Source organism: Malaya genurostris, chromosome 3 (assembly GCF_030247185.1).
Source record: "Malaya genurostris strain Urasoe2022 chromosome 3, Malgen_1.1, whole genome shotgun sequence".
Classification (NCBI taxonomy): domain Eukaryota; kingdom Metazoa; phylum Arthropoda; class Insecta; order Diptera; family Culicidae; genus Malaya; species Malaya genurostris.
The window spans coordinates 135,947,025-135,972,187 of record NC_080572.1 but is presented as its reverse complement, the minus strand read 5'-3'; the positions used below and the strand labels follow the sequence as shown (position 1 = coordinate 135,972,187).

At 36.4% G+C, this 25,163-nt stretch overlaps 1 protein-coding gene across 4 annotated transcripts in view; it reads left to right on the top strand.

The window, feature by feature from the left end:
- Window positions 1–25,163, top strand: part of LOC131437285 (uncharacterized) — a 402,936-nt gene that overhangs the window by 241,240 nt on the left and 136,533 nt on the right. For 3 of the 4 annotated variants that reach the window (XM_058606531.1, XM_058606532.1, XM_058606534.1), the window contains exon 2: window positions 10,998–11,045. The exons of the other annotated variant lie outside the window; for it this stretch is intronic. In XM_058606531.1, coding sequence (XP_058462514.1) covers window positions 11,012–11,045 — 34 coding nt within the window. In that variant the 5' untranslated portion in view covers window positions 10,998–11,011. The remainder of the gene's footprint in view (window positions 1–10,997; window positions 11,046–25,163) is intronic. 4 annotated transcript variants of the gene reach the window in all.

Here is a 25,163-nt window from a genome sequence, read left to right as displayed (position 1 = left end):
ATGGTGATAAATCAACACATGTACAATTTATATCACAATGTTTCCCATGGGTTATAATTTTTTGTTTCGGGGGGGGTTTGAACCCCTAAAACCCCCCCCCCTGTATACGCGCCTGGGGGGAGTACATGAAATTTCCAAAATTGAAAATTTTTTTTGATGCCAAAACTCTTAAAACTGCATAAAACATCGAAATTTAGTGTCATCTCGAAAAAAAATTTTTTTGAAAAAATCAACTTTCTGGGACTTAAAAAAATTTTCATATTTTTTCTAAGTCCCAAAAAGTCGATTTTTTCAAAAAAAAATTTTTTCGAGATGACACTAAATCTCGACGTTTCATGCAATTCTAAGCCTTTTGGCATCAAAAATTTTTTTTCGATTTCGAAAATTTCATGTACTCCCCCCTATGGTGATTTTTCAAGATATATTTTAGATTAGTATCACTGTTCTCATACAAATAGGCAACGCAAATGTCAAGCACTAGTTTGGAAAAATGATGCTGACTGTGTGACATAAACACTGAAGCATGCTTTTGTGAACTACTCGAATCAATCTGAATCAATTGGTGTCAAAATTAGTATCCAAAATTATTTAATAAAAGTATGAAACATATTTTCATGAGACTGTTATGAAAGAAGAGAAAGGCATTATCACACCACTAGGTGGATTAAGAAGGGTTTTAGATAAGCATCACTGTTCTCATACAAATCGGCAACGCAAATGTCAAGCACTAGTTTGGAAAAAATGATGCTGACTGTTTGACATAAACACTGAAGCATGCTTTTGTGAACTACTCGAATCAATCCGAATCAATTGGTGTCAAAATAAGTATCCGATCATATTTATTAAAAGTAATAAATTATAGTAATATAGTAATGGTAATAAAATATAAATAAAAATTAATAAAAGAAATATATTTTCATTAGACTGTTATGAAAGAAGAGAAAGGCATTATCACACCACTAGATGGATTAAGAAGGGTTTTTTTTTGATAATTTTTATTTTATAGTGCCTTTTGAAAAATGAAGAAGTTACATTTAGAACAGTTTACGGGTCTCGTTCTAATTCGGAAACCGTTGTAGGGAATCAATGGAGCACTCTAAAAAAATATGCACGAAAAAAAACCAAAAAAATTTAACTAAAAAAAATCAGGGTTTCGATTTTTTTTTTTGATAATTTTTATTTTAAAGCTCTTATTGAAACCTGCAGATTGATGGCTATCCCATCCGTGCCTTTTGAAAAATGAAGAAGTTACAGCTAAAACAATTTACAGATATATTCGAAATTTCGTGTTTTCGTTGAAAGATTATCATTTAAACAGTACAATATTATTCTACAGGTAAAAGGCAATAAATATGTTCATGATATCCTTCATGATATTCCTTCTAAAAGTAGCTTCTTCTAAAAATTGCTGTTGTTGAGATACTTTGATATTTAATTATAACACCATTTTTTATATATCCGTGAATTGTTTATATGCTTGCTATATCTACAATTATTACATGTACATGAATAATTCTTAACTCGAAAAATTCTAGAGTGCCCAATCGATTCCCTACATTTTCTTCCTGAACGCCATTTTTGTACAATTAACGGTTTCCGAATTACAACGATTTGAAAAAGGTAATTTGTTAAATGCAAAAATACATACGCCCTTTTCAAAAATCAGTCGTGAGTCGGATTGACCTCTCCATCGGTTCAAAACGTATGGTTTGCCATACTGAAGCCATTTGCAAAGTTTCATCCAAATCGGAGAAGGTCGATTCGGATTTTGTCACTTTTTCGTCTACTCATTCCTGGAATTGCTCTATAGTCATCGATAACTGATTATATTCCATGTTTTGGGCAGTAAGTCTAAAGCCTTTTCGAGGATACCGAAACAAATCGGTAATGTGGGACCAAATATGATATTTCACAAGGTTTTCATCCAAATCAACCAAAATAGCAGAAATATTCTACAGCTTGCAATCTCGTGAATTCACAATATTATTTGTAAATGTCCTCAAACTTCAATATAGAGTGATAAGTAATTCAGTATTAAATTATGAAGAATTGAGTTTAGCTCAAATCTACCGATCGATCGGTAAAAGATACATTTTACTGATCCTATTGTTGAGCTGTTCGAAAGTCAGCAATTTTTACCGATCGTTTCTTATTGGAGGAGGGTGGCCCAAACTTCCCACTGTGGGATAAGTCGCCACTCCAGCGTTTCTCAGGTATAGCGTATGTTTTAACTCTGCCTAACCTAACACAGCAATTATCATAAGGATTTCCGTTTGACAGAGTAAGTGCAGTTGAAATCATTTGTGTAACAGAGATTTAATTTTCTTCGAGTTTGCTGAAGTAACTATAGGTATGTAAATATACTGGATAATTTATAATACTAGGTACGTTTGTTTCTTGGGAAGCTTTCGTCTAGTATAACCGTTTTTCGACTCTATTCTGTGTTTCGTGCGTAACAGAATGAAAAGTGTACATACAAAATAGTAATAGTTTTAAGTCACCACTTTCCGTCCATAGTTGCGCCTTCTTTTCTTTTTCAAATGCGACACGTTTGGAAAAATAATATAAACGAACCACCAGCTGACGAGAATAGCACGATGGCGATCATATCAATGTAAATAAACTCAGATGATCTGCATGTTGAAACACAGGAATCAGAACAAATTGGCTCAAATGGCACGTTCCCCTTGATATTTGGAGATTTGTGCCTTGCCATCAATATGTTTTTAGCATTATTTTCCCGATATATTAGAGGAAAGGATTGAAGGGAAATGGTAAGGTTTGGACTAGGAGGATGGGGAAAATTGACGACACAAAAACACAAAAAAGCAGAAGTAAATTCTGCATCCCTAAGGGATGCTGAACAATCTACTGGGGATCACATTTAGTTGAAGCAGAAGTAAACTCTGAACCTCTACGAGGTCCCGAACAGTCTGCTGTAAAACCTATTTAGGTTTGTTACTATGTGCATTTCTTCTGATGAACGATGCACTGTTAATAAAACCTCCAACCCCCGAGAGGATTTAGAGATTTTACAAAAGCGACACAATTCTGCACTCCCGGAAGAATGCAGAACGATGCACAGTATGTACGAGCAGAAGTAAATTCGGTACCCCATAAAGGATGCCAAACAATCTGCTAATCCCTATTTAAGGTACCCATAAGAAGTAAACAGCATTTGAAATGCTGAGGTCTTCAATTTGAGTTCGACATGCGATCACTAGATTCGATCGTGAATCATTCGAACTGAGTGCTTTAAAAGCTGCCTGACTGTTGGAACAAAAATAAATTTGTTTACCACAGATTCTCTGCTGAATTGCCGATTGTATTCCACACAGAATCGCGTAGATTTCTGCTTTGAACACGGTACAGTATCTACCAATTGAATGAGACTGCTCTAGTCTCATTTCACGACAGCAGACACCAGCACCAGCACGACCATTCAACAGAGAACCGACCGTATAACAAACTATGTGTTCATCAAGTTGTCGTTCCAAACAACCAGACAACTATTCCTCACGAAGAGGATAGCTCACATTGAATGTTTTGAAAGGAAAACTGCATGTGAGAGTTAGGTCACTAGGAGCGAGTAAATACTCATCCCACGTAATCGTTTGAGACCACAAGCGAGTGTGGCTGGTAGCATAATCTAAAGGGTTACTGTTCCAAAGCCCTGTAACCTTAAGATGGTATGCACAAGATTATGCTTCTTGTTTTAGGAACACATATAGTGGTTTAATGCACAGTAGCGCCTCTAGAGCAGCAGTAGGAGTTGTCGTGAATGCTCCTGTCACCGCCATTAGGACCATCCTTTGGAGGTGATTTAGCTTTGACTGAACTGTCGCGACTTCACCTTTCTGCCACCATACAAGACAACCATATGCTAAAATTGGTCTAACAATAGTTGTGTAGATCCAATGAATGTATCTGGGTTTGAGTCTCCATGATTTTTCAGAAGCTCGTCTGCATTGGCCGAAAGCCATGCAAGCTCTTTTAATCCGGGAGTCAATGTGAGCAGACCAATTTAGTTTTGAATCAAGAATAACTCCGACGTATCAACCACAGTAACCTCTGAACTGAAGAACTGTAACGGACGAGCTCCTGTGATTATCCTACGATGAGTGAAAAGCATCATTGATGTTTTGCCCGGATTTACAGATAATCCAACCTGACAACACCATTGCTCAACAGATCGCAGGGATTGCTGCATTAAATCAAAGAGAGTGTTAATGCTTATACCGGTCAGCAATATATGATAATCGTCGGCAAATGCATTGTACACAACATCATGTAAAAGACTGGTAGTGGACTTTCCACGCTGGTAAGCATGTTGCATTCCATTTAGCGGATGCACGCCCAAACTAACATTCCTGATATAGTGATCGACTTTCGTTCTACTGTTTTAAGAAGAAATGAGCTAAGACTGATAGGCCTGAAACTCTTCGCTTCCTCATAAGTGTCGCGACCGCCTTTTGGAATAAATTTGAAAATTATTTCCTGCCAAGCTCTTGGAATATATCCTGTCGCAAGACCAAAAGTATTTTTTTTCAAAACATGTTTGAAATGTTCATTCCCTTTCTGCAGTAACACTGGGAGAACTCAATCCTCTCCAGGAGACTTGTACGGAGCAAAACTCTCAACTGCTCATTTGACCGGTTCAATCGTCACAACGCTTCGAGCAAGGGCCCAAGAATCGTAACTACCTGAAAAAGTCTCGGGAAGAGCTGTCGATGATGGCTCCCTACATCCTGGAAAGTTAAAAAAGATAGTGAAGTACATCACCTTCATCAGACAAGTGCTCACCATCTTAAGTTCTTTAGTAACTGACATTAAAATCCTTAGACTTCGTGCAAAGGCTTTTCCAACCACTTCGCTCAGACAATCGAAGAGCATTTTTGTAAGCCCTTCGAGCCGACACGAATGTTTCCGACATATCTCTGCGTCGATGGTTACAAGTTCTTCTGCATAGTTTCCTTAGTCTAGCAAGCTCAGCATTCCACCAAGGAGTTCCTCTAGTAGCTCGCACAATCCGAAGTGGATAAGCTTCGTTATATGCTGCAACTATGAATGAGTTTGTCTCATCAACAACATTTTCCAAATCAATGTGGGTCTCAATTTTTGGTTGGTCCGCGTAAAATCTAGTCGCCAAGCCCTCTTCATAGAGGTTCCAGTTTGTATATTTGGCATTACGATATGTGATAGTATCAAATTTAACGTTTAAATGATCAAAGAAGATGTACTTATGATCAGACAACGAAGGTTCGAGCTCATCGGAGACGAGCCAATTCACCAACTCATGCGCAATTCTATCAGAGCATAGAGTTACGTCCAATACCTCCTCTCTTCCAGATCTCGCAAAAGTTGGACTATTTCCTGCAATGACTATGTGCAGGTTTGTACTGCTCGCAAATTCCATCATATCAGAGCCTCTCGAATTTATATCTATGCTGCCCCAAATGATATGGTGAGCATTGATGTCACTGCCGGTAAATCACTTTTGCAGCAGTATGATACAACCTTTTTGAAGTCATCGCTTGGCGAAGGTTGGTTATGCGGTAAATATTCCGAACAATAGACATATTTGCTGTCTACGCCATCAATAGTCATACCAACTGTAACAACACAAATATCCCGAGTTGTGAGCTCCGATATGAGAGAAACATCGAGAGCATTATTTGCAAGTATGCATGCTCGAGGCATTTCACGTGGATTAAACATACCGTTCTTGTTGAAGGCAACAAAGACTTTGTTTAACAATTTTCCAACGTAGAAGTTTCCCTTTTGGAAATATGGTTCTTGAACCAAAGCTATAGAAGCTTTACCTTCTTGCAGAAGCCTGGATAGATTCATAGTTGCTGTACGTTTCTGCTGAAGATTGATTTTTGCCACTCTAACCATTATCAATTAGAGTAACGAACACTCCACCTCCAGCACTAACCGGACAACAACTAGAAGAAACCAAATATATTGGCTTATAATCGCCTATAGCGAAACATGTAAGGATTTTTTAAAATGTTTTAATCATTTAAATTCCACGAGTTACGAAGAAAGAAGTCGTCCACTGTGCCAGAGCTTCGCTTTACACAGTAAGGGAAAACCCCAAGATATTCCGTTCACGACTGCATTGTTTAACCTCCTGCAGCCATTCAGTCATCGGCACGGAAATACACCTTGACTTTGGAGTAACTATTTTTGTGGCCTGTTACGACATGGAACAGGAAACCAGTGGATCAATTCTTGGTAGAAAATAATTCCGCCGGATGCCACACGGCTTACCTGTTTGGTGGACTTATACCAAATACAAATTATAATACGGAATACTTCGACAAATTTTCATGGACACATTTTGCATTGTGCGGTACACTGTCATGATACACTGTCAGAGTGACAATGTACTTTAACGAGTTTTCTATAAAACTAGCAACACTGAAGGGTAAGAACAAGTTCACCATAGTTACTGTTTATTATAGTGAAAAATAAATAAACAAACAGTTTTTATCTGATAATCAAGATCACAAGCGAAATGTAAATTAAACAATGATCTAGAATGGTTAAGCCACCATGAATATACTACTAGCTGTATTGATATTTGTAGATTCGTGGGTGTTTGTGTTCATTTTTCATCTTTTGTGCTAGTTCCGGTGATATTTAGATTGATTGTTGCAGTTTAAAGGACTATTCACACATATCCGGTTCGGTTCAGTGCCGGCACGACACTGTGCACGGATACTGATATTATTTCATTCGTTTTCTATGCGCGCATTTACACCTATCCGGCACCGTGCTGTTTCAGTGCACCTCGCCATCAGTGTAGCGTCCGTCCGGCAAACTCAAATTCGTCGTCAACGATATTTTTTTATTTTCACTGAAGTCGATATTTTTTTATTTTCACTGAAGCACGGAAACGGAACGGAAGGGTTCCGATAAAAAAAGAACACTGACGGCGCACTGAAGGCACTTTCACTGAAATGTCACGGAACTGAAATGTGTGAATAGTCCTTAATACAGCAACGATAAACATAAACAAACAAGTTTGTTTTGCACCGTAGCAACTAGCATAAAGCGTTGCCAGAAACAATCTCCTTCCACATTTTCAAACTATCGCAATGAAAGGGAGTAATTAGCTAGGCTTACTTGTTCAGGCTGTGAACCAAACATTGGCGGTTCGTTTGTATGGGACTTAGGGGTATTATTATTTGTATTTGCTTATACCACCGGTACAGGTGGACCGTAGCGTTATTCTTAGCCAGTTGGGATAATCGCTACCGACACTACACGGCTATCTAGGCTGCTCAGAGAGGGAAGTTGACATTGATTGTCAACTTCCATGGATGGCCGAGTAGCCCTGACGGGGATAGCACGATGGCGATCATATCAATGTAAATAAATTCAGATGATCTGCATATTGTAACACAGGACAATACTTTTTTTAATACTTATGATTTCATGGCAGTACAAATAGAGTATAATAATTAGAGTATAATTAATAAGATTTTGTTGCCACATAATTATCTTTCTAAGCATTATTTATCTATAAAAATAATATCAATATTCAGAGAATTCTACTGTTCTAATAAACGTTACCTAGCGACACTATAAACCGCTCCGAATGGTAGAAAACTTCGTGATTTAACTTTGAAAATTAAAAAAAATAAATTTAATTTAATTTATTGTGAACCGCACTCATCAATCCGTTAATTTGTTCTTAAAATAAAAAACCCTTCAAATAAGCAGATTCCCGAGCATTTATATTCAGAGTGAGTTTTACATTCACTCGATCGAAATACTAACTGATTTTATTATTAGATCTTTATGCACATCACGGTTTGAATTATTTTACTCGTACAAATGTGTCGTTTGGAAACTACACTGAAAATCATTCCTACCTATTTTTTTAGGAGAAATCACTCATTGTCGAGCTCTTCTATAAGCTTAAAATCGCCAAAATTAGGTCGTTATCTACTCAAACTTTGAGTTGGGTAGCGTGTTTTGTTATGGCATAACACTTGTACTAAACTTACATTACCTAAATTTTGAGGTCATCACTCGTTACTCAAAATTGGGGAGATGCACTTCAGTTGATTTTGGGTAGGGTTTGACCCAAAATTAGGAAGCGGCTGGTAAGAGTGTACATTGCTGTACCACAGTGAGCTACATTTTATGGTACAGTAGCGCGAACAAGGAGACAGTAAAATGTAGAAGGATAGAATGGCTACCTACTTCAAACGGTTGTGATTTCGACTGTAGTTTTTAACGCGATACTGTGTCGTTTACAGTGAACGAATTTTAGTTAGGATACAGCAGCGCGGTACAGTACGAAAAAAAGCAAATGTAAATGTAGGTAAACAGACTACAGCAATTGAAAAGTAGACAGTTTGCATCCCTGACTACTACCACGAAGATTTTAGACAAATCCTTCCCTATCCCTCGTAGATAAACGTTCAATTTTGTGAGCCTCCCCTTCTTCCCTCTGGGAGTCTATACGGATAATATGTATCACCCATTTTTTGCACTCGCTTTTCTCAGAGATTGCTGAACCGAATTTCACTAAAATTCCTGGATTTCATTCGAATCCGACTTCTGGTTCCGAAATAACTGGGTGATTAGTGTGAAAATTCGTATTTCTAACTTCCTCACTTTTCTCAAAGACGGCGTGACCGATTTCAACAAGCTCAGGTTCAAATAAAAGGTATCATGATCGCATACAAATCTTTCAAATTTCATCCGGATCCAACTTCCGGAATTATAGGGTAAAGTGTGCTCTAAATTAATACAACAACTCAAAACGGCGAAACAAAAATCTTGAAAAAGAATTGTAAACTTAAAACCTAAAAGAGACCTCGAAACTACTCCAAGCGATATCCATCATTAATAGCCAACCGAACAAACCGACTACGGCTGTCCTGGTTCACAGTTTCCGATTCCGGAAGCGCCGGAAATAGTGGTCATAAATTCCAAAATGGATCTCACTTACTTTTCTCAGAGATGGCTGGACCGATTTTTACAAATGAAAGGTGTTGTGGTACCATATTATATTTCTGAATAAAATCCGGATCTGACATCCAGTTCCAGAATTACATGGTGAAGATTATTAGAATTTTTATACCGTCAATATGAGTGGCGAAGTAAAATACGTAAATTTATTTCTAAACTAGCCTAAAAACTATTTCAAACAGCAGTTATTGCTAGTAGTAGTAAAATTTTCTGCTTTCCTGGTTCCCGATTTTCGATTAAGGCCATCGTCCAAGTACCATGCGCGCGGGTGGTTTTAGGAAATTTTCGATGGAAATTTTGAAAAATTTGCCAAAACCAAAAACATACAAACCTTTGAAATACATTTTTCTATCTACAGGGTGAAAATGGCTGGAAAATTCGGAGGATTTTCCGAGTCTTATCAAAAATAGCTCTGAAAAATGAGTGTTTTTGTGATCTTTCACAATTATCTGGAAAAATAAAGCGATGACATAAACTTTTTTTTTCAAATAAACTTTATTATGAATACACAGATTACATTCGGACAAATTTTTGGAAAACCTTTTCACGCTTTTCATAGAAAATCCACGAATTTCAAAAATTTCCACGAAATCGGTTATATGAAATTCGTTGATTTTCCATGAAAAGCGTGAAAAGGTTTTCCAAAAATGTTTTCGAATGTGGTCCTTGTTGCCAGCATGAGGTTTTTTTGAAAAAAAAAATTCCATTCCATCGAATTATTTTTTCAAATAATTGTGAAAAATTACAAAAAAAAGTTCATTTTTTCAGCGCTATTTTTGATAAGACTCGTAAAATCCTCCGAATTTTCCAGTCATTTTCACCCTGTAGATAGATAAAAGTATTTCAAAGGTCTGTATGTTTTTGGTTTTGTCAAATTTTTCTAAATTTCCATCGAAAATTTCCTAAAACCACCCGCGCGCATGGTACTTGGACGATGGCCTTAACGACCGTAAATTGTGGCCATAGACTCAAAAATGGGTCCCAGTCACCTTTCTCGAACCGATTTCGATTATACCAGTTCCAGGATTCCGGTTTTGGAAGTACCTGCAATACTGGAACTCACTTCGTTTTCTCAGAAATGGCTTAACCGACCTTAGTACTGTTTCACTCTGTAGGTTCTACTAGTTTATGGGCAAACTTTTCGTTTTCCAAAAATCAAAGAAAATTTTTTAATTTTAAAGTATACCACACATATAAAATGAGAGATATGAGATGAAGCCTCCACTAGGTAGATTACACCCCTCGATAGTTTAAATCAGGTTTTTCTACGTAAATTTGAGTTGTTCTAAATTTTACTTTCAATCACTCTCTCCATTATTGCCAAAACGCTACACAGATAAAAATATTTTGTGAATTTACATTTATTTTCATGTACATATTTGGAACAGGAAATTGAATGGAAATTTACATTACAAAACGAAGCGGTTTGTAAATATACAGTCTTGTTCAATGGAAAACTAAATGAATTTTAATGTAATTTTACATCAAACATGGTTTTAAATCAGATTTTCGTTTCAATTGATGTCTATTTCATAGTACTATCGGTTTACATGTCGTGTAAGTTTCATCTTTTCTTTCTGTGTACACCCTACAACAAAAGTTTCGTTCTATAAACCAAACTTTAACAAATCGCATTCAAGTTAAATTTAGGTCAATATAACTCAATCGATTAGCAAATATAACTTTCTATTGAGTAGATATAACTTAATATACATATTCTTGAAAGTGCCTTATGAAACAACTTAAAAACTACCTAAAATTAGGTTATCGGACGGAGCATCTTTGTTATGTGAAAAGTTCCCAAAATTAGTAAGTTTTGCATTTCCGTGTGCGTTGTTTATGAAATTATGCGTGAAAAAGAACTCATAATTTTGAAAATTTATTATTAATCATCGTTGAATCTACATCTATGGTTCCATAACACAACATTTTTTTATATAACATTTTTAATTACGCGAGTAGCTACTTTCCTCAAATTAAAACGAATTTTCATTTTCTTACAGATTTTGATTCGAAAATGCACCTTTTCTGTTCTCTATTAATCAAATTATGTAAGTATCGCATTCAATTCGTTCATTTTCAGAACTCATTCACAACAGATTTCAAATATTTTTTTTTTAAATTACACCAACTAGCAGAAACAAAAAGGCCTTTTTCGATTAGCTTTTACACTAACACTTTGATTTCCGTGGTACAATGGCGCATTGCATTTGACTGAAGTTAAATATCTACAACGGGGTTTGTTATTTCTTCATCTTCGTATTTTTGTGTACAACAGTAATATAGTTCTAGTATCAGATATCAGATATGCGAACAGGGCGCCGTACTCAACAACTCCTTCTCTTTTTTATGTTTCCTGAAGCTGTATAATCGCCACACAAATCAACCATGAAGACTCGTTTTCAATAGACATAATGTGTTATCATAATCTGAATGTTAATGTTTTTAAGTACCCAGGTGTAAAGATTTTCACTTTCTGTATTTATTATTCTTTCAAATAATAGTTGTTGCGTATACGACGATGCTACTAATATCTGTTTGTCTAATCGCTCCACTCATCCGAACAAATGGTTTAAACGTCACCTTTTTCGTGGACCACTTGTCGTGGTTAGAGTTGCCGGACCAGAAACCTAGCCTCAGGGCGGCTGTTCGCTGCTACCTGCTACATGCATGTATTGCGACGCTCCGCCGAATGATGACGATGCTGGAGTCGCAACTGATGATAATGCGCCGACGTCGTTTCTGTATGCCGCCGCCGGAACGGATTCACTACGGGACGTCCTTGCTGGAACGGGTAACTGATGACAGTATCGGAACGCCGGACTGCTGTCAGTAACAAAAACCGTGCACACTGGTTGTTTGTGACGTGTGGCTCTGATGGGCGGAAAATGGTTTCGAACGTCGTCCTTCTGGTGATTTTGACAGAGATTACCAGATTTTCCAATCTAGAGCATGGGATCTAGAGCGCGTCGCTGGATGAAGAACGGTGCAGCAAGCCGAAGAATATCTAAAGTGGAGAATAAAAAGTAGTCGCACGGCTGCACGACGCCGTGAGCTTATTGTCTCGTGACGGAATAAATTACCTTTATTTTAAATTCCTTTCAACGCACACGATATTTTCCCACACTTCCTACTGCTAATATTTAAAGCAACATCTAACAAAAGAACTATTACTAAATTTTAAAGACACCTCATGTTTGAATTTAGTACCTTCTATCACGGACCGCGGAACAAAAGTAAAATAAACGCACACTAGCCTCTTAGACGATCTAGATGAAAATAGGTTAGACTTTTTCCTTTAAACCGAAAGCATTCCTTCCCGAATCTTATGCATTCAACCATCTCGCGCCAATACCCTTTTTGCGTTCAAATCGTTGTCTGGCGAACACTGATAAGACTACGCCAAAGTGAACTCTTCGGAGGCTGAAAGCTTACCATTCGTATTGGTTTTGCAATATAATGGAACCAATCGGATACATAAGGAAAATAAATAGTTTGTGTGCGCAAAGAAATGTGGATTAGCAGCCGGTGTTCATTCTTCATCTGTTTAGAATCGATTCATTTTTTACACGGAAGGAAATTATTTCAAGCGGCGGCTTATTGACTTATTCGAATTATGACAAACTCCATTTATGTGCATGTAAAATCACCAGATTTTTTCGAACTGTGTATATGACAAAGGTAAAACGGCTATTTTATGATACAGCAATTCCAGGAATGAGTAGGAGAAAAAAAGACAAAATCAGAATCGTCCTTCTCCGATTTGGATAAAACTTTGCACATGGTTTCAGTATGGCAAACCATAAGTTTTGAACTGACAGAGAGGTCAATCCGACAAACGACTGATTTTTAAAAAGGGTGTATGTATTTTTGCATTTCACCAAAATTGCCTTTTTCAAATCGTTGTAACTCGGAAACCGTTAATGTATGTATGTATGTATGTAGGTAGCCACCATCCTAGCTGGAGTCTTGCTCTGCATGCGGTTCCACTCGACAGTAACTTCAAAATTCGTTACCAATCTAATTTCAACATACCATTGTGTGAAGGAATCAAAAGGGGGTGGGCGGTTTCGTAAGCCGAGTGACCTACGTGAAAACAACGCGGAAACAAAGAATTTCCTTCAAACGGTATGATCCAATAGATTGAGCAATGATTTTTTTTTACTTGTCTAGCTTTCCACTAGATGGTTTGTTGAAGAAGGGCGCGCCATTTTTTTTACAACTGTTGGAGAGAAATGTATCAGTAGCGAACGACTAACACTTTTCCTCCTTGACTCCGATTGGCACTCCACTTCATTGTCCAGTTGTAACTTCAATGATACCCTGATGCGATTATCATGTATTGCATATAGTGCGGAATATAATGTAATATAATAAAAATAATGTGATGAAATGCAATATAATACAATATACCATGATGTAAATTATACTATAACTCTTAATATAATACAATATAATACAACACCAATTAATCTTCACACCTCGATTTTAAAACGCGTTTTAAGGCTATGCCATTTTTTTTCCTTGTTGATCATATTGTAGCTCGTTTTAATTCCATAGAGTGGATCTAGTATAATATAATATGACACAATCAGTGCCGTAAAATTTCATTTAAGTTCATTTAATGAATTCGACTATACACAGCCGCTTGGTAAAATGAATTTTTACCGCACTGAACACAGTACGATATAACACCTTATAAAATAATACGACATAATATAGTATATTATAAAACAATGCAATGTAATATAATCCGTAATGTATGCGGCGCCGGTCGAAAGTTATAATATAATAATATAATATAATATAATATAATATAATATAATATAATATAATATAATATAATATAATATAATATAATATAATATAATATAATATAATATAATATAATATAATATAATATAATATAATATAATATAATATAATATAATATAATATAATATAATATAATGTAATATGAAACAATATCATTTCCTCTGTTTTAGTATTTGGGACTTATATAGTGTGAGGCGCAAGACGCTGAGTATTGTGACCCCTTGCGTACTGCGACAGGAATTCGAGTGACCATGATTATCTCCCTACTTAGGATATAATAAACCTCTTTTTAATACTTTTTTGAGGAAATCCAAGGCCGTCTCGATTTGCCACCGTACGACCTCCGTTTAAGTTTACACGAGCATGTCAGGAGGGTGACGCGACCTTAATTTTTTTCTAATTCAATTTTATTTATTGAAACTTTCCACGCTATAATAGTTGGGATAGAATTTTCTTGGTTGTCGGCTAAAGCAAATTTTTGATTATAACTCACCTCATACATAATTGAAATAATATTTTCTAGCTGCAAGAAACTTATCTTTGTCCTATACATATACACATATACATACATATACATACACATACATACACACATACAAACATACACATACACATATATACACACACACTCACTCACACACATTTACATATATATGTATATTTATTATTGTTTTTATTGAATGCAAGCTCCTCAAGCGCAACGAAATGATAGTAACGTCCTCCCAACCTCCCTCACATCATCTGTGTTTTTTCCATTACTGTACTTTCAAACGATTAATTATAAATGCTGTAATTTGTTTTATTTATTTTTTGTTTTTATTAGTTGAATGAAATTTAAAATCAATATGTTTTCGAATTAATGAGTTAATCTTTTTTTCCCGTTCTTTGCTTTCAAATGCCTAAACGAATTTTCTATTGATCTTTACGTTTATTTTATTTTACTTATTTATTTATTTTTTTGTTACTATCATTTCGCCTCGTCTGAAAAAATACAATGCATTTAGTTTGTTTGTATGTTTATTTTATGATACAATGTATACTACTGAATCAGACATTATACCACCGGATGATTTAATATTCAGCTGGCATCAAGACTTTATCGGCATTTCGCGAATCATCCCTTTTTCTGCTGCTGTCCTATATTTTCAAAATTATTTCGATAAGGATTGACAATTGCAGCAAATGTATTTGATCCATGGCTCTTTGAAACTAACTGCTATATCACCCTATATTAAATCTTCGCTACTGTCATCTCCTTCTGATATTTCACTTACTTCGTTTTTGTATATCTCTTCTGCTTTTTTTTTAAGTTTGAACTTATCTTGTGCTAGCTGTAGCCAATCTTCTTCCTCCATTCCATTGTATCTCTGGAAATCTTGTTCTAATGAGTCTTTCCATGTATAGCTTGGACGCCCTCGTTTTTTGTTATGCATCTCCAGTTCCATTGCCATTTTAATTGGATGGCCATCGTTTCTTCTTTGGATGTGTCCGAAGTAACTTATTCTGTTAACTCGTACTTTTCGATTGATCGTTTTTCCCTGCAATTCCTTTCGTACAGTAAATTTTCTCTCGTCTGTTTTCCTGCATTGGTTCCATATGTCCTTCAATATTTGTTTCTCGTACCTTCCTAGCTGGATCCTGCTTCTCTTTGTCAATGTTGCTGTTTTTGTTCCATACAATAGAGACGGTGCAATTACTGTATTATATATCAGCTTTCCTATTTCCCATGATGGTTTAAACTTTTTGCAGCATGCAATGACCAGTTTTGATGCTTTTGCTGCATTTACACATCTTTGTTTTGTTGTTGCTGCTCTGTTCAATGTGTCGGTTAACCATGTGCCGAGGTATCTCATCGATGTTTCGACTTTGTACTTTTTTCCATTTAAAAAAATTTCTTTCGGTTTTACCTGTTTAGAATTTGGCCTCCTGATCACTATTTGACTTTTATTATTATTTATTTCCAACCCAACTTCCCGTAGGAATTCTTCTAGAACTTTTAGTATCTTTTCCAGTTCGTTCTGGTTTCTCGTTATGATCAGTATATCATCGGCAAAAACTAATATTAACGGTAGTTTCAGTGTTCCTGTTTCCATCGTGTTTAAATCTGGCAAATTTTCCTTCACTCGTCTCAGTACCTCTTCCATTACTAGGTTGAAAAGAAATGGTGAAAGTGGACGTCCTTGTTTGACGCACTTCCCTCTTCTAAATTCTGCTGTGTACTGATTTTGCCATCGTACTCTCGTAGTTTCCGTTCTGATACACTGTAATACTCTGTTTATTAGGTGAGTTGGGACCATTCTAGTCTCCAAAACATTTTTCAGTTGATGCAAACTGATGTTATCAAATGCTTTACTAATATCCATTGTAGCTATTACCACTGATTTTCCTGCGTTCCAATGTTCCTCTAAAATTCTTCTCGCCACGAACATGTGGTCGTCTGTTGACCTTCCTTCGGTAAAAGCAGCTTGATAAAGTTTTGGTTCTCCTGTGAATTCTTTCAATCGATTTTTTATCCATCTGGCATATGGTTTGTACCCAACATTACATAAACTAATTCTTCTATAATCCTGTGTAGTTTTGGCTGAGCACTTTTTCGGTATAGGAATTTGAATCGTTTTGTTCATTTCTTCAGGTAGCTCATTCTCTAACCACATTTGTTCCCATATCTCCAACATCTCTTTTTGTGTGTTTTCATCGGCATACTTTATGTGCTCCATTCTCAGGCCATCAGCTTCCGCCGACTTCCCATTACATTGTTGTTGCACTATTTTCAGAATGTCTTCTTCCTTTGGGGGTTCTAATACTGGACAAGTGTCCTGTCTTCTCATCAGCTCGATCTCGGGTCCCTCTGCTTCTTTCAATATTTCGTTCCAATTACTCATGGATATGTAATTTTTCCTGTGTTGGGTCGTTTTCAAAAATCCTTTTAAGAATTGATGATTTCTTAATTCTTACTGCCTCATCGAAATCGTTGAGGTCTCGGTAAAATTTCGTTACTTTCCTTTCGTTGTGACTTCTTACTGCTGCTTCGAATTCCTGTCTAATGTCTCTCAGCTTCCATTTATATGGTAACATATCGGGATGTTTTCTGACTTGTTGCACTGCTCTTCTTAGCCTATTGAATGCTTTTTTCCTTATGGGCGTAAGAGGAGCTTTTGATGATCTTAGTGCATCTTGTGCAGCTTTCTTCATTTTCTTTGTTACTTCGTTGTATTTGTCGTTGATATTGTTGCTATTTATCGTATATGCTTCATAACTTCCCAATGCTTTGTGGTATTTTTCCTTTATACAGTCGTATTTCAAAGCTTGTGCATCCAATTGCATTTTATTTTTCTTCTTATCACTTTTCTCAAGCTCTTTAACTTTAGTTCTCACTCCCGTTATCAACATTTTATGATCGGTATCTATGTTCGTCCAATAACCTTTAATGAATCTTATATCGGAAACTCCTTCTACAGTCTTCAATATATAATCAATTTGACTCTTTTTGTTGCCACTTTTCCATGTTATTTCTGTATTTATTCCTATTTCAGAAGATATATTCTTTAATCTGTGACATCTCAAAAACATTTTGAAGTCCTCGCCGTTGTCGTTATTTTTTTTGCATCCTAATTTCGTTCCAACTATTCCTTTATCCTCTGGTGTAACAAAATCACTACCTATTTGTGCATTCCAATCACCTACTAAGATAAGATTCTGTCTCAAATGATCATGGTTAATAACTTTTCCTAGTTTCGAGAAAAATACATAGCTTCTTTTATTTGGTCCGTGAACGTTTATCAGTGATATGTTTTTCCCCTTGGCGCACAATCTGACTGAGATTCCTTGATTTCCTATTTCTTTCCACCCCTTAATTTCAATTTGTGAATTTTTACTTGTCATTATTGCCAGACCTCTCGATTTGTTTCGCCCTTGTGTTCCAAACTTCCACTCATAGTTTTTGGTTGACATCTTTTCCGCTCTTACGTTTGCTTCTTGCAATGCTGCTATATCTACATTAAACATCATCATCACATCGTCGATTTCGTCGCGTTTCTGCACTTTCGAGCATCCTCTTGCATTTAGTGATGCTAGAATTATCAGTTTCTCCCGTCCATGTTTGTAAGGCACGTCCCTTTCCTGTTCCTCCGTCTTTTTTTCCTGAGTATGCATTATTGTCTGATGCTGGCTGGTTTCTTCATATACTGCAATGCCTTTGGCCTTAGTATTAGATTCACATATATCAGTACCTACATTCTTACTCAATCTAACGTCTCTACTTCCGTCTTTTTCCGTAACTACCGCTTCAATGAGTCTAATGCTGTCAAAATGATTTTTGACACCTCCTTCTCCTGTATACAAAATTCTCAATATATCCTCCTCTCTTTCCATTTCATCTCCAATTTTTATCTCCCTTTGATCTGTTTGATATAAAATTATGCATTTTTTGAATATTTCTGTAACTGATACCATGCTTTCGTATCCCAGATACACTCCTGGCCTCCTAACTTGGTCTATGAATTGCAGAAAACCTCCCTCCTGTAAACTTTCTGTCAAATACGTTTCAAACCTTTCTCTGTGTCTCAGCATATGATCTGCTAACGTGGACCTAAATCTTCTAATATCGTCTATGTCGCACCTATGTTCGCTATTGAACTTGTTCATTTGATCTATCACTGCTCTGACAAAACAGTTTCCATCACCCAGTATTCTTTTAACTGTCATGACCCTGTTTGTTCCATACTCCTTAACTTTATAATTGTTGCTGTTTACTTTGCTCAGATTTGCCAAATTTTTCTGATTACTAACTAAAACTTCGAATCTATTGATGCTAAAAAACTTATCTTTACCATCATCTACCAAAATTAGAATATGTATCGACTGTATCGAACTTGCATTCGTGCAACAATAAGGTTGAATAGCTTCTGGCTCCCTAAACGGTTGATAGAATGTGATTTTTATTTGGAAAAGCTCTACCACCACTTGCGCTATTTGTACTCCCATTCTGCTATCTCCATTATATATTTTATTTACTTTATCTAGTATCTCATTTCCCCAAATTTCTGCAAAAACGGTTTCATTTTGCTCTACGAAGTTACCAATCAGGCATAAAAATTCTTCTGAAGACAAACTATTTTCCTTAAATTCCTCATTTATGTTATTTAGATTATGCATTAACACTTTTAAAAGGGACGATTCGTCCATTGATTCTACGACTGCTACTTGTCTGTCATTTATTCGGATCCTTGTAAAATCCATTCTGAGTGAGATGCTTTTCGAACAAAATAAAATATATAATAGTAACGTACTCTCCTACCTTTGTCTTTCCGTGAATCTTAACCCGCTGCAATCGTCAATCATATTACCTTGTAGTATATGTTACCTCTGCTTTGAAAGAACGTAGCACCCATACATATATCTTACGTAGACTTAATTTCTCTCTGACCACTGTTCTTTTCCCTTCTTCAAAACCTTTCCGCCTTAAATAGTGCCGTTATTTTTGTTCTCTTTCTTTTACTTGAAACTATAGTTTACTAATACTCATTCTCTTCAAACCATTTCTGTAATATCACTTCAGACACTCATTGTCTTCAAGGCATTGCTGTGATTTCGCTACCTTCCCTCTCACTACGACATAGATACAGTTTCACTTTTCAACTATTTCTTGCTGCTCTCTCTCTCTCTAGACTTTTTGTTCTGCCCTTACCCTTCCCAACGCTATTTTATATCACTAGATCCAACAAAAAAAAACCCTTCTTAATCCACCTAGTGGTGTGATAATGCCTTTCTCTTCTTTCATAACAGTCTCATGAAAATATGTTTCATACATTTATAAAATAATTTTAGACGCCAATTGATTCAGATTGATTCGAGTAGTTCACAAAAGCATGCTTCAGTGTTTATGTCACACAGTCAGCATCATTTTTCCAAACTAGTGCTTGACATTTGCGATGCCTATTTGTATGAGAACAGTGATGCTAATCTAAAAAAAAAGCCTTCTTAGTCCACTTAGTGAAATTTTCATATATCTTGAAAAATCACTATAGGGGGGAGTACATGGAATTTTCGAAATCGAAAAAAAATTTTTGATGCCAAAAGGCTTAGAATTGCATGAAACGTCGAGATTTAGTGTCATCTCGAAAAAAAAAAATTTTTGAAAAAATCGACTTTTTGGGACTTAGAAAAAATATGAAAATTTTTCTAAGTCCCAGAAAGTTGATTTTTTCAAGAAAAATTTTTTTTAGATGACACTAAATTTAGATGTTTTATGCAGTTTTAAGAGTTTTGGCATCAAAAAAAATGTTCGATTTTGGAAATTTCGTGTACTCCCTGTGGTGCTTTTTGAAGATCGAAAATTGTCAAACTTTTACCACCGGGCAGCACCCGTTAAGCATGTCCAATTTAGGTCAAATTTTGCATGAAGGCTTTTTTCGAGGTGCTTAAACTTTTGAGCACTAGAACTTTACGAAAATAGAGTTGATCCCAAAATTTTGGCACCCTTATATATACAAGAGCGGTAAAAATCAACGTGTTTTGTCGGTTACGTCACTTATACCATCATATATCTGGAACCAAAAGTCACAGCCATTTGATCTTCGAACTTGATCAACGGCCCGACAGTAGCTTTCAAACGAGCCCAAGTTTGTTAAAATCGGATCAGCCATCTCTGAGAAAATTGAGCGCGTTCAAATACAACGCTTTTTGTCGGTTACGTCACTTATACAATCATATCTCCGGAACCAAAAGTCACAGCCATTTGATCTTCGAACTTGATCAATGGCCCGCCAGTAGCTTTCAAACGAGTCCAAGTTTGTTCAAATCGGTTCAGCCATCTCTGAGAAAATTGAGCGCGTTCAAATACAACGCTTTTTGTCGGTTACGTCACTTATACAATCATATCTCCGGAACCAAAAGTCACAGCCATTTTATCTCCGAACTTGATCAATGCCCCGATAGTAGCTTTCAAACGAGCCCAAGTTTGTTAAAATCGGTTGAGCCATCTCTGAGAAAATTGAGCGCGTTCAAATATCTTCGAAAAGTGCACACACATACACACACACATACACACACACACATACACACACATACACACACACACACACACACACACACACACACAGACATTTTCCGATCTCGTCGAGCTGAGTCGAATGGTATATAACACTATGGGTCTCCGAGGCTCCGTTCGAAAGTCGGTTTTTCCAGCAATTCTAATACCTTTCTATAGAGAAAGGCAAAAACACTTGATTCTTCAGCGAGCCTCGACCAGATACCAGATCCGAAAATGCATTTAAAATTATTATCCTATGAGTATTTGGTTTATTTCTGATCACTTTTGTTCTCGATCGCACAAATACAGCTTAACTGATCACCTCTCAACCATTTGAACAGCTATTTACCAATACTGCCTTTCGCACCAACACATCCACTTTCTTTTTCCCGCTTCCTTTCGATATGGTGCTACGCTTTATATAAATTTAATAACTAATCTTGATATGCATTTTTCCGCGTTTGCAACACTGCACTAAGCTTTTCTCTATCATATTCTACTACACTCTACTTAAGAGACTCGTTCTAAACAAAAAAAAACTCGCTCGCTTCTATTTTCTACTAGAAAACGTCGCTTTAAAATCATCTACCGACGAACACAACCGATTGCCTTCGAACCTTGATGCCAACTGGGTTGTAACTCGGAAACCGTTAATTGTACAAAAATGGCGTTCAGGAAGAATGTGTAGGGAATCGATTTAGCACTCTAAAAAATATACACCGACAAAAATTTTTGATTTTTGTTCTCAATAATTACAAAATAATCCAAAAAAGTTCCATAAAAAAACATGGTTTTAATTTTTTGATAATTTTTCATTTAAAGCTGTTATTAAAACCTACAGATTGATGGCTATCCCATCCGTGCCTTTTGAACAATGAAGGAAACACAGCTAAAACAGTTTACGGGTCTCGTTGTAATTCGGAAACCGTTCATCATACAAAAATGGCGTCCAGGAAGAAGTTTTAGGGCATTCTAAAAAAATACTCTGAAAAAAATTTGATTTTTTTCTCAATAATTTCAAAATGAACCAAAATAATTAAATTTAAAAAAAAATAAAGGTTTAGAAGGAAGAAGTTGTAGGGAATCGATCGGGCACTCATAAAAAATATACACTGAAAAAAAGTTGAATAAAAAATAAGCATGGTTTTAATTTTTTTTTTTTGATAATTTTTATTTTAAAGCTATTATTAAAACCTACAGATTGATGGCTATCCCATCCATGCCTTTTGAAAAATGAAGAAGTTACAGCTAAAACAGTTTACGGGTCTCGATGTAATTCGGAAACCGTTCATCGTACAAAAATGGCGTCCAGGAAGAAGTTGTAGGGAATCAATAGCACTTTAAAAAAGAAGGCGGGTGAGTAATGTCAGAGACATAACTGGATGTCGTGAATACGAAAAAACTGACACGCTCCCATCACTTTTCCGAATATCAGTTAGTTGATTGATTGTATGAATTGTGCAAGCTTTCCTCTTTTTCACTAATAGAATTTGGAGCGATACACCTACATTAAAGTACAGATTAGTTACATTAAACAGCTACTATTCTACAACTATATATTCCAAACTTGAAACAATTCCTTTTTAATTTGCTAATATAGGAAGCTAGGTACAACAAATTTGCAGTTTATTTTTATTGAAGCTATGAAGTTCGAAGATTCTGATTCTTCTCGAAATTTCAGTACGAGACAATTGCAATGGCCTGCTCTGAAATGTATCTACGATCTTCGGTATGCAAGAGTGATTCTAATAATAATAATAATAATGATAATAATAATAATAATGATAATACAGATTAATCTGTATATGTGCCAACCCTGTTTCGCAAGGCATATTTTCACACCACCCCATACTAGTATAAAGATGTGTTCAACATTCGCTTTCGCATAGCCGTTCGTAATTGAATGTGTTAGTAATGGTACAAATCTGCTTTTCTACCTGTTTTCGGAGCCATCGTTCTGACGGTGTCTCGAACGTACAGAGTAGCTGCTTTAACTTAAATGACGCTATTTCTCATTTTTTTTTGCATAACTATCTGTTTATTAATCTTATTTTTGTGTATTACATCAACATTTTACAGTACAAGTGTTTTGACCCTTTGGCCTTTCATCTTTGTTGTTCATACGATTCGTTATTAATATTAGGTGTTTTAGTTACTCTTGTTTTACATACTAATGTTTAATCATAATATTTATTTTAATTATTTATAAAATGTCTACCTACTTATAACTATCCCTAACCTAATACGTACAAATTTTGAATTATTTGTATTTCAGAGATTGAGCACCTCTCTTCAAATTTCGTGCAGTATTGTTCGAATTTTTGTTCTAGTATATCCAGTGAGGCAATCTCATGTACTTCACTAGTCCTTGTCCAAGGGGGTAGATTTAGAATCATCTTTAAGATCTTACTTTGAATGCTCTGAAGCCTAAATTTGTGTGTTCGTGCACAGCCCCGCCAAACAGGGACTGCGTATTCAATTGCGGGGTAGATGATTTGTTTATAGACAGCCATCTGATTCTTCAGGCATAGTTTAGATGTTCTACAAATCAGCGGATACAGAGACCTAATGAGTATGCTGCATTTTTGAGCGATTTTGTCAACATGTGACCTGAATATCAGATGTCTGTCAAAGGTGAGTCCTAGATAGATAACTTCATCGGACCATTGAATGACCTCATCACCGAATCGTATTCTGCATTCGTCTGATGGAACAAGTTTTGGAGATCTTGAATGTGGAAACAAGATGACCTGAGTTTTTGCTACATTGATCACAATTTTCCAGCTTGTAAAATATTCCGTTAAAGCGTCCAGACCTGTCTGTAAATTATTCTTCAGAGCATTAATGACACGACCTTTGTAAAGAATGGCAGTATCATCAGCAAATTGTGACAGAACACCACCACCTGGAAGAGGTGGGATGTCTGATGTGAAAATGTTGCATATAATGGGACCTAGGATACTTCCCTGGGGTACTCCAGCAGGAATAGTAAATCTTTCTGAAAGTGCATTATTCAGAGAAACCTGGAATGCTCTATCTGCAAGATAATTTTTGATAATTTTAATAAGATACATGGGAAAATTATACCGATGCAGTTTGAACACCAGTCCATCGTGCCACACATTATCGAATGCCTTTTCAATATCCAATATTGCCATGGCAGTCGTTTTGGACACTGATTTGTTTTGCTGGATGACGTTGTTAACCCTTGTGAGTTGGTGGATGGTGGATCTTCCTTTCCGGAACCCAAACTGTTCTTCCAGAAATATATCCTGTTCATCTGCAAAAGCAAGAATTCGCCTTTGTATTGACTTTTCAAACAGCTTGGATAGGGCAGAGAGTAAGCTGATGGGTCGATAGCTCTTGGAAAAGGAAGGATCTTTCCCCGGTTTCAAAACTGGGATAACTTTAGCTAACTTCCACATTGAAGGGAAGTAACCAAGCTTCCAGCACCTGTTAAAAATTTTAGCTAAGAAGACAAATTAGCGAATACTCAAATGTTTCAGCTCAATGTTGAATGTGTTGTCGAAACCGGGGGCCTTCATATTTTTGGATTTTTTCACAAAAGCTATCAGCTCATTCGCAGTGACTCTACTTTCCTCAGGAACCAAGCTGTCTGATTGGTCAACCTCAGCTACGCTATCAGCAACGGCTCTTTCATATGGACTAACAATGCTAAGTCCTAAATTGTGAGAACACACAAACTGCTGGCCTAGCGCATTTGCCTTCTCTACTGGTGTGATTAAAGGTATTCTTTCAGTTGCGTCCTGGGGTGACATCAGAGGAGGAATAGGCTTCGGTTTTTTCTTAAGCACCTTCGTTAAGGACCAGAAGGGCTTTGAATGCGGGAGAATTTCTCGAAGCTTTTGCTGGAAGTTCCTGTTGCGAAGCTCAGATATACTTTCCTGGATTATCCTAGTTAAGTTGTTATAAGAAATCTTCTTATCTAGGATGCCAGTTCGTTGATACTGCCTCCGGTAGATATTCCGAAGCCGGATGAGTTTCTTGGTGACACTGTCGATTTGAAGAGAGGAACTCGGCATATGTTGTACTGGAACCGTCCTATCACGAGCGACTGTGATTGAATGCTGGAAGGAAGATAGGGCTGCATCGATTTCCATCGAGGAATCAAGTGGCAAATCGATATTAATAAGTTGGACGCTATTTCTCACATCACATTTCCTTTTATACGTGCTAGTGGTTGCGGTGGACGGACGTCCCCTTTGTTAGAATTCCTTTCCTATACGCAGAACGGGAAACAGTGAAACGATATAAAAGAGAGAGTAAGCAGAGCGGCAGCCAGTACTGAATTGGTCGTCGAGCT